Raw genomic sequence first — 10,566 nt, 5'->3', positions numbered from 1 at the left:
TTCTGGGTGAGGTGCCAGGTTAAGACCACCTGGGACCACCTGGGCCTCACCCCAACCTGGGGTAAGGTCCCTATGCCAGCATGAGTCCCCAGAAACGGACCCATCCTGGAGAGGGAATATCTTCTCACCCTAATGTGGCCCTCAGCAGTCAGTCAGTCAGTCAGTCGACAAACATTACTGGCTGCTAGTTCTGGTAGGTACGCAAGCACCCGACGGTGCCTTGGGTCCCCGTCGGATTCACGGGGGAACCCCCTGAAGCCGCCCTATCTCGGGTCCTGCTGTTACACCTCACCTTCCCCCAAGGCCCACTACTTGCATGACCTGCGCTGGGTGCCCTGGCCTCTGCGCCTCAGCTCCCAGCTCTTTTTTTCAAGCTTTTTTTTGATGTGGACCATTTTAAAAGTCTTTATCGAATTTGTTACAATATTGCTTCTATTTTATGTTTTTTTTTTTTTTTTTGGTACGCGGGCCTCTCACTGTTGTGGCCTCTCCCGTCGTGGAGCACAGGCTCCGGACGCGCAGGCTCAGCGGCCATGGCTCACGGGCCCAGCCGCTCCGCGGCATGTGGGATCTTCCCGGACCGGGGCATGAATCCGTGTCCCCTGCATCGGCAGGCGGACTCTCAACCACTGTGCCACCAGGGAAGCCCCTATTTTATGTTTTGTTTTTTTGGCCCCAAGGCACGTGGGATCTTAGCTCCCCGACCAGGGATCAAACTGGCACCCCCTGCAATGGAGTCCCAACCACTGGACCACCAGGGAAATCCCTCAGCTCCCATCTTTACAAGCTCAATGGTAGTAGTTCTGACCTCCCAGCTACCTGCACATCAAACAAGTGGACACAGGCAAGGTTTTTTCCTTAATTGTGGTAAAATATACATAATGTAAAGTTCACCATTTTAATCATTTTTAAGTGCACAGCTTGGTGGCATTAAGCACATTCACGTTGTGCAACCATCCCACCATCACCTCTAGAACTTTCTCATCTTCCCAAACTGAAGCTCTGTCCCCATGAAACCCTGACTCCCCACCCCTCCCCCAGCACCTGGCCCCCACCATCTACTTCCTGTCTCTGTGGATGTGACCCCCCCAGGGACCCCCGTGAGTGGAATCAGACAGTATTTGTCCTGTGTCTGGCTTCTCTCACTGAGCATCATGCCCTCAACGTTCATCCCTGTTGTAGCAGGTGTCAGAATCTCCTTCCTTTTTAAGGCTGAATAATATTCCCTTGTGTGAATGGACCACACTGTTTTATCATCTGTCAATGGCGACTTGGGTTGTCTCCACCTTTTGGCTGTTGTGAATCACATTGCTGTGAACACGAGCGTGCAAACATCTCAAGTCTCTTGCTTTAATTTCTTTGGAGGATGCACTCAGGAGGGGGATTGCTGGAGTGTATGGTGATTCCACATTTAATTTTTTGATGACCCTCCAGACTACTGGCCACAGCGGCTGTACCATTTCACCTTCCCACCAGCAGTGCACAAGGGCTCAGATTTCTCCACCGCCTCCTGACACGTTTTGTTTCTTAAATAGCAGCTGTCCTGGTGGGTGAGAGGCGGTATGCCACTGCGGTTCACATAAACTCAGCACACATGCAGGAGTCATCTGTGAATGCTGGGTGCCGCCTGCACCTGCCCCTCTGGCAGTGATGGACCAGGATTCAGGGTCAGATTGTGCTTCTACAGATTCTTACAGACGGCATTACTGGCCGTGTGCCTGGTGCCTGTGACACACCTGCTCAGCCGCACACCAGCTCCTGAAGGCTCCCCGCAGGCCGAGGTGGTGTACGTTCCCTTTTACAGATGACACGGAGCCTCGGGGCCAGGTGTGGCTTGCCCGGGGCCCCGTAGAGATTTCAGGGAGAGAGGCAAACGGGCTCCAGCCTTCACGGCCCACCAGCAACCTTCTCTGCAACCAGCTCCTGCCAGCTGACCTCCAGTGAACTCCCTCGGCACGGCCCGCGGAAGGGGGACAGGAGACCTTGCAGGCCCGCAAGGACAGGTGGCAGGGACAGCGTGGGCAAAGACGGTTGCGTGTCAACTGGAGGATCTTCCCAGGCCCAGCCAGGCAACCCCCTCTTCAGGGCTGAGTCATTAAAATGACAGCCCCAGGGGTGGGGACCCCACCCAGGGGTGCCTACCCTCACCCCCAGCCATAGGTGTGGCAGGTGAGCCAGGAGGAACCCCAGGACCCAAGGCGGCAGCTGAAGGTCCAAGGCAATGAGAACAATATCCCTGCTCCCCAGGGAAAAACCCAGAGCCCAGGAGGTGGCTGCCAGACATTGGGTGATCTCCAGCCCATCTCCTGGCCACCTGCCAGCTCCTGCCTGGGACTCCACCAGACAAAGAGCAACACCGGGGCCTCAAAAACTGGCATCTCCTTCCAAGCCACTGAATCACGGGGCGAGTGCAGACAGCTGGGGGCGTGGGGCAGCATGCCCCAGGCTCGGCACCAGGGCTGCCAGGGACCCCCCCACCAGGGCCAGGGCACAAGGGGCCCGGGCAGGTGAGGTGGCTCTTGGCCCCAGGGGAATCTCAGCCCAATTCTGAGGCCCTCTCATCATCTTCTGGACCCTCTGGAAACCAAGGGAGTGAGGACGGACTGGGCGCACACTGCAGACAGGAAAACAGCTCTGGGTGCTCTGGGGAGGAGGGCGCAGCTCCAATCCCCAGCTCTGCTCTGACAGGCTGCCTCGCGACCCGCCCCCCCCCCACCCCGCCTCACTTCTTGGGATCCACCAGCGGCCCAGGGGCTGCACCTACAACGTGGACCCTATCAGCCAGCAGGACTCCTCACCTGGCAGCTCCCTGGTCAAGGCAGGCCATGAGGGTGGGTGCAGAGCCCCAGCAGGGATGCCCACTAGCTAAAGATATGAACCAGGCGCTGGCCCCCAGCCGAGGTCATTACAGCACCTGCTAAGTCATGCGGATTTTCTGAACCATTAAGCAGACTGTCATTTGGGGGCAGCTTTCTGGAAGGTTCCATGGGCAGCCTCAGGGCCCACCTCTCGGCTGGGCTCCGGGTGCCAGCTGGCGGTGTCCCTGTCTCCCCTGGGCAGTGGGGGTAGGGCCTGGCTTCCCTCCGGCCCCTGACACCAAGAAGGTTCTGGTCAAGATGACCCTGGCCCAGAATTGGCTGCCACCCCAGAGCCAGCTGCCCTGACCCAGGTTGGGGTGACGGGACCAGTGTGACTGCACTGCTGTCCCTGAGTCACTCCTGCCCCTGGGGACCTCGTCCTGCAGCTCCCAGGATGCCCCTGCCCTGTCCCACTGGTGGCATGGTCTCTGGGTCATGGAAAGGCACTGGGGCAGCAGGTGAGTTAAGAGGTGAGAACCAAGGCTTCTCGACGCTAGATCTGAAACTCGGACGCTGTGATGGCTACGGCGAGGCCCCTGAGGCAGGTCCCGCCACCGGGGTCCTGAGCCCGGCGTGGGCACAAGGAGGCCGAGAGGCAGGATTTCAGCTTTTGTTAGATGTGGCACAGCACCAACATGACATGGGAGGTCACGGAAAGACAGCGGGTCAGCACTGGACCACGACCACTGGTGGGGGTGGCAAATCCAAATGATAGGACGCTGGCAGAGGATGGGCGCGGGCCTCGGGCTCTGCCAGCCAGTCGGGAGGGTCCCGGGGGGAGCCCAGGGGGCAGGTCCGGGTGCGGGTCCAGGCGCGGGTCCGGGCTGTGTGTGTGCTCACTGGGCCTCCCTTGGCCGGGGTCGGGTGCACGCGCTCACTTGGCCGGCCGAGTGATGATGCGCGTGGAGAAGTCAAAGAGGTCGCGGTTGATCTTGCGCAGGTTCCGCACCTCGTCCTCCAGCTCTGCCACGCGGATCCGCAGCTGGTCCTGGCCACCCAGCACGCTCTGGGGGAGGGGCGGTGGAATGCTCAGAGCGGGAGGGGGCCTCAGACATCCCACTGGCAGGCAGCGGGGCGAGGCTGGCACTGAGGGCCACCGTCCCCATGGTCCATGACGGGGGTGGGGTGGGGCGGGGGCACATCCCTTCCAACCCAGGCCCAGGCCCCCTGCCGCCCTTCCCTCCGGACAAGCCCCCATCTTGGGCCCCCGCCCCCATCTTGGGCCCCTCCCCTCCCCCATTCTGGGGCCTCTCCCCTCCCACCTTCTCCAACGTGCTGCACATCACCCCGTGCAGCTGTTCCGCCCGCTCCAGGTAGCTGGGCTCTGATCCCTGGAACAGAAGGGGCCGCATTAGCTGGCCACTCCCATCAAACCTTGAGGGACGTGCAGACAAACGGTCAGCTGGTGCCTCCAGCCCTGGGAGGGCTCAGCCGCCCTGTGAGATGATGGACCCTGCTGCCGCCCAGAGGCCATCCGTCTCTCGCTGGACCCTGTCTGGGCACGCTGCCCTGGGCCAGCAGCCCGGAGCCTGGCACAGCCATCCATCAGGCCGCCGGGAGGGGTGTGGACAGCCCCGCAGGCTCGTGTGACTCCGAGGCGCAGAGACAGCAGACAGAGCCTGGCCTCAGTGGGCAAGGCTGGCCGCGCTGAGGACAGGTAGGGAGGGGCCCCAGGGGCCTGGAGGGGCAGGCAGGCCGTCATGAAGGGGGTCCCATGGGCACTGGGGCTGTGAGCGCTCCCGCCGCCGAGCTGGAGAAGGTGGCTGCCCGTGCACAACCTCTGGGTCCTGATCGGCCCCTGGAACACCACCCTGTTGTTGTTCTCAAAGGGCAGCGTGGCCCACTCCCTCTCTGGAAGGTTCCAGGGCTTCCTGAGGCCAGGGACCAGCCATCAGACTGGCCTCAACGACAAGGGCAGAGAAACCTCTTCAGCAAAGGAGCATGTGGAAGGTCCCCACCAGGACCCGACCCAAGGGCACCCAAGGCCACACGGCAGAGGCTGAGGCCCAAGGGTGGGGGGTCCCTGCTGGGGGTGAGACGTACCTGCTGGTGGAGGCCCAGGCGCAGCGTGAGGCCCCCGTGGCGCGGCTCGTCCCCATGCTCTGCGCCCAGCAGGTGCTTGTTGAAGTGCGGCAAGGGCAGGCTGGGCCTGCAGTCGGAGCTCAGCATGCTGACGGGCGCCAGCACGATGCAGGCGTTGGTCACGGGACCTGGGGCAGGCGGGCAGGCAGCGTCGGGACCCGCCCTCCGCCCCTCCAGCCACCCACCTGGCCCTGACACTCCCGTGCATTCCCGTCCCCACCCTCCACGAGGCAAACCCTGGGGCCTTGCTCCAGCCCCGGGCCGCCCACGTGTGGACAAGGCCCCCCGGGCCCAGGGCCTCCAGGAGGGCTGCGTGCGCCCACCTTTGAGAGCCACCGTCCTGAGGCACTGCTGGCTCTGCACATCCCAGAGGCGCACCGTCTCGTCGTGGGAGCCCGAGAGCAGCACGCTGCCATCCGTGGACACTGACAGGCAGGTCACCTGGTTCCTGGGGACAGACAGGTCACCTGGCGCGGGGGAGGGCGGCACAGTGACCCCCCCCCCACCTCCTGGTCGACCCCATCCCTGTACCTGTGCCCTCTGAACACCTTCCCGTGGTCCTGCTCCGGCTGGAAGCTCTTCTCTCTCTGCCCGGGCTGCGGAAGCGGGAGGGCCGGTGAGCACAGGGCACAGCTGCATCTCAGCCCCAAGCCGCGCACACCGCCGCCCCCCACGCCCACTCACCCAGGTACAGAGGTCGACCTGGAAGATGGAGCCGTCACTACCACCGCAGAACATGTGATGCTCAGCCAGGTCCATGGTCACGGCCATGATGCTCACGTCGAAGAGCACAGACAGCAGCAGCTCGCCGGAGGAGACCTCCCACAGCTGGGGGCAGGGACGGGGGCATGGGTCTGAGAGCGGAGTGGAGCGCAGCGGCCCAGCCGGCAGACTCTGGATGCCACAGGAACCTCAGACGGGAGCTGTCACCACGGGGGGCTCGGGGGTTGAGGGACCTGCTTCTCACGCTGGGACCCCTCGCCACCACCGGCTTCAGTTACTGTCAGCCCCCAGGCCACCACCAGGTCAGCCCTGGACTGCCCCAACCAGGGACGAAGACCTGAGGACTCCCTCAAATCCCCTGAGGCTTGGCCAGGAGCTGCCAGGTGCAGTGGCCGAGTGGGAACTTCCAAGCCAACACAGGCCTGGACTGCCCGCCCCCCGCCCCCGGCCGTCCTTGAGGCCCCAGGCAGCGGGGGATTAAGAGCTGTCTGGAGCCACCAGCCAGCGGGAGGAGATGATGCTCTGGTTCCTATGGGCCAGGAACCCGCCAGCCGCCGGGCTCAGCTCACAGATCCACTGCAGGGGTCAGGGCAGGGCCCTACCTTCACTGTCTGGTCCAGCGAGGAAGTGGCCACCCGGGCCAGGGGCCCACCAAAGCCGCAGTGCAGGTCTGTGATGGGGAGGGTGTGGCGAGACCACACGTGTCGGGGGGCGGGGGTCCGGGAGGGGTCTGCCTGCAGCACGCTTGGGGGGTGGGGAGGAGCCGGACCTCAGTGGGGAGGGCGGCCCACATCTCGACGCCTTTATACCCTGTCTCCGGGCAGCAACCAGGCCCCCTCACCCGAATAAAAGTCCTGGGTAGCTGCCCAGGGCCCCGTCCTCCTGGCACCAGCCTACCTGACCTGGAGCCCCTTCCCACCCCGGGGCCTGGCCTCTCTGCACAGCAGGTTCCCCGCCCTCGTGGTTAAGGCCTCGCCCGGCCAGAGGCTACAGCCGGATGGGGAGCCGCCAGGGCCGGGGCTCTACCTGCAGAGGCTCCAAGCCAGCACCAGGCAGTCCTTGCCCCCCGAGACGAAGTGGCTGCTGTCCCCCGTGAACTGTAGGCACGACACATCCTGGTAGTGGCGGCTCAGGATGACCAGAAGGTTCCCCGTGGAAACCTGGGGAGGCGGAGGGGCACCGGGTCACGGGGAGCCCTGGGGGAGTGGGAGGGGAGAGGGGGGAGGGCCCTCCCCAAGCGGCTCTGAAGTGAACAGGGAGGCTGCGGGGCCGTGCCCCCTTGGATCCTGCGAGCACCTGTTCCCACCCTGTCCCCAGTGAGATGACACAGCCCCAGGGAAGGTGTCAGCAAGGGGACAAGGCCGAGGGGGGCTGGTGAGGGAGGGTCTCTCCAGGATCGGCTGGACCCAGGGGCGATCTTTGCAGCCACAGCTGCAAGTCACCATCTTCCGAACTGGCTGGCGGGGGGCACAGATGCTGCCGCAGGTTGAACTGTGTCCCCCAGACACACGTGTCCACGCCCAACCTCCGGAACCTGTGACCTCCCTTGAACGGGACATAATCTCTGAAGATGTAATCAATTCAGAAGAGGTGATGTGGGAGCGAAGTGGCCATTGTCTCTTTAAGAGGGACACCTGGACACAGACACACAGCCGCTCACCCCGCTGCAAAAGGAAGGAGAGAGGCTACACACAGAGGCGGATACAGGCATCAGAAAGCCCCCAGCCTGTGTGCCAGCCTTCGGTTAGCCCCGTGGGGCGCCCCCTCGTGGCCACAGCTCACGCTGGCCAGGAATTCTCCAAGAGGGTGGAGAGCCAGGACCACACAGTGTCCCCCATCAAGGAAGCCAACCACCTGAGACATCTGCTGACGGTGGACGGGCCGCTAACGTCTGCCCACACCCCCTGCACCAGCTTGACAGCGAAAAGAAGGAGTATTTCTACCACAGGGCGACCTGTCTCAGTTTCTCTCCCTGCGCCTGAACAAGGCCTCTTAGTTTCAGAATCACATACTGAGGTTTAAGAGCCCTGGAGTGAGGTTACCAGCTCTCTCTCATATCCTCGGGCCTCACACAGTCCACAGAGAACAGTCGGTTCTCTTTGCTGATCTCTGGGGCAGCCAGGAAGGTCGTTCTGCCGGTGCCGAGGTCAGGAAAGGCCTTGTTCTGTTGCCTCAGATCCTGCACTGTCTACGCAAGAAGTGAGGTGAGCTTCCCCCACAAACGTAACAGACTGTCGGTGACAACTGGGTCAGTGATCTCAGCTGGCAGCCTGCGAGCGGAGCCCGCCACCCCGGTTCTGTGCTCCTATGCTCACCTCCCACAGGTATATGCTCTCTGTGATCCCTGCCAGAACGTAGAGGCCATTGGGCGACGTGGTAAGACAGGTGACCGGTCCGGGGCACATGATCTTCTGCTGAAGCTGGTCCTAGAGAAAGAAGCAGCTTCTGAGTTTCATGCCCGATGAGGGAGCAGGGGGAAGCGAGGCGAGTGGGAGCAGCACCCAGACAGCTGGTAAGTCCAAAAGCACCAGAAAGAGGAGTGGGGACAGGGGTGGTTTGACCCAATCCATGGTTCAGGAAGGGGGGTGTTTGCTCCAGCTGAGGCTTTGCAGGGCGGGGGTGGAGGTGGAGGCCTGTGGATTCTCCTCAAAAGCAAGACAGCGCTGCAACTCCCCATGCTCCCAGTGCGGGAAGGTGGGGGGGTATCCAGGTTTGGTCCCCAGGGAACTAGATCCCGCATGCCCCAACTAAAGATCCCGCACGCGCCAACGAAGATCCCATCTGCCACAACTAAGACCTGGCGCAGCCGAATAAACGAATAAATACTTTTTTTTTTTTTCTAAAAAGCAAGACAGTGAGTCTCTGGACTGGGGGTCAGAGGAACCGTCTGGCCACTAGGCTTTCGCCCCAGTCCTGCATCCCCTGAAGTCTCGCCTGGGATCGTAAGCGTCAGTTTCTAAATGTCTAAAATAGAACAACTTCTCAAGTTTGTGTGTGTACCACACCAGGCAGAACCGGAGCACTGAGCTTGCCGAAAGACATGGCAGCTGGCAAAAACACGTGGCGAGCAGCTTCAGGGGCTGCATTTCGAAGTTCCTGTAGGAGAAACCGTGGGCCCTAATGGCAAAAAGTAAGCGTCTTTTCAGGGGTGATAAATACACGAGTCTCCGGGCTCCCCTTCAGCGGGCTCCCCCAGGCCTCAGACCTTCACCCTCCAAGCCCACGATGCCCACGGAAACCCTACGGCAAACTCCTTTCAATTACACTTCCCGCCCCACGCCGGCTCCAGCGCAGGGCCCCCAGGAGACCCACACCCAGCTCTCCTTGTGCGCGTGCGCACCGCTGGCTGCCCCGAGGCCCGCCCGCCACACCTCCAAGCGGCAGCCCACCCTCAGCTCAGCGCGTGCGCGCAGCGCCCTAACCGCTCCCACCGACGCCGGGCGCGCGGCTCCCTCCCCCCACCAAAAAGCCCCCAGACCCGCGCGTGCGCAGAGCATCCTAATAGGATTCCCCACTTCCCACCGGGGTTCAGGGCCCGTGCGGCCCCCACCGCCCCCTCTCCCGACCCCAGGCCCCTGAGCCCCGCGCATCCCGCCAACGGCGCCCAGGCGCGCGCCGCCGAACCTTCCTCTGTAGCTCCCAGGCGCTGATATAGTTCTTGCCCAGCTGCGCCGCCAGCAAGTACTCGCCATTGAGCAGCGCCAGGCCGCGAGGCCCGGCCTGGCCGCCGCGGTATGTGAGCAGATTGGCGCCCGAGTGCAGCTCCCACACGACGCAGCTCCACAGCTGGGCCGCCGAGTCGGTACACACGGCCACCTCCACGGGCGCCGCCATCATGCTTTCTCCACCGCCCAGGACATGCGTCATCACCAGCGAGACGCGGGCGACTGCGCCCTGCCGGCTAGAGCGGTGCCCACGTTGCCCGGCTCCCGGCGGCTGGCCGACGCGAGCGTGCGCACAGGACTCGGGGAGGGGGCGCTGTGAATCAGGCGGGCTCTTCTTTCCCGCTCCGCGGAGAATCAAGGGACGCACAGCCTGGTTAGAGATCTTGGAAGGAGATTTCTTTCAAAAATAGATGGAGAAACCCAGGCCGAGGGTCGCCTGAGAGCGGTTAGTAGCTTCAGAGCCTGGAGGTCTGGTTTGGCCATTTCCACTGGGTGCTTTTGGTCAAGCACTCAACCTCTCGGATGATGATGGTGATTATTTTTAACGTGCCTATATTGAATACCGACTTCACAGGCCCGAATGAGACATTGCACGTAAAACAGACTACGCACCTAACATAACAGGTAGCTGGTGTTCAAAACGTAGTTAGACGCATATTCACGGATCCATCGTCCGCCTCCCCCGGACCTCTCTTCTTCGGGGGCCACAAAATCCACATTTTTATTTCGGGAACTTGGTGCGGGTCGAACAAGTCGCGAGCTCTGTCTGGGGAGCACCCAACAATCTCGTGTGAGCGCTCCCGGCCGCAGGCCACGTCTACAAACAGTGCATTTTAAAATGTGGAGTTAGTTGTTAACCTTTGAAAACGGGGAATTTCGCTCAGCAGTCGCGGTCTCATGGCTGTCTTGGGCGGCGTACCCACAAGCAACATTGGGGAGACTGGGTGCGGGGTGCGTCCCCCAATCCCGCTCTGCCATCCGGGAGGGGATGGTGGAGAGGAGAGCGGAGGAGGGGCCTTCCTGGAGGAGGAACGGCGCCCGGAGCCTGGGGCTCCGCAGCCCCAGGCCCGGCCGCCAGGTGGCAGGCTCGAGCCACCGACCGGGATGCCGGTCGGAGTTGCTCCCGGCCCAGGGGCCACAGCAAGAAGCAGCAACCGGGAGGAGGGGCGTCAGGGGGGACCTGCCTGATCTGGAGGAGGGGCTTCCCAGAGCAGGTGTCCTTAGAGCGGGAACTAACA

General features: G+C 62.5%; 1 protein-coding gene across 1 annotated transcript; it reads right to left on the bottom strand.

Moving 5' to 3' along the window:
- Positions 1-1,070: 1,070 nt before the first annotated feature.
- Positions 1,071-9,530, bottom strand: WDR18 (WD repeat domain 18). The gene is made up of 10 exons (XM_060007256.1): positions 9,288-9,530; positions 7,979-8,089; positions 6,690-6,823; positions 6,266-6,407; positions 5,625-5,768; positions 5,472-5,536; positions 5,264-5,388; positions 4,902-5,068; positions 4,121-4,189; positions 1,071-3,864 (listed from the first exon to the last, which is right to left on the bottom strand). Exons 1-10 carry the CDS (start codon positions 9,528-9,530, stop codon positions 3,733-3,735), a joined length of 1,332 nt encoding a protein of 443 aa, XP_059863239.1. The 3' UTR covers positions 1,071-3,732.
- Between the last annotated feature and the right edge of the window lie 1,036 nt (positions 9,531-10,566).

This window comes from Delphinus delphis, chromosome 3 (genome assembly GCF_949987515.2).
Source record: "Delphinus delphis chromosome 3, mDelDel1.2, whole genome shotgun sequence".
In the NCBI taxonomy this organism is placed as follows: Eukaryota; Metazoa; Chordata; class Mammalia; order Artiodactyla; family Delphinidae; genus Delphinus; species Delphinus delphis.
This window is presented reverse-complemented; position numbering and strand designations above follow the sequence as displayed.

Bases quoted from the DNA above. Each gene is read 5' to 3' on its own strand.
- WDR18 (XM_060007256.1), bottom strand. From the start codon at position 9,530: ATGACGCATGTCCTGGGCGGTGGAGAAAGCATGATGGCGGCGCCCGTG. The intron at 8,090-9,287 runs GTTCGGCGGCGC...TTCTTTCTCTAG, and splicing joins CCTGGGAGCTACAGAGGAAG to GACCAGCTTCAGCAGAAGAT. The intron at 3,865-4,120 runs GTGGGAGGGGAG...CCCCTCCCCCAG, and splicing joins TGTGCAGCACGTTGGAGAAG to AGCGTGCTGGGTGGCCAGGA.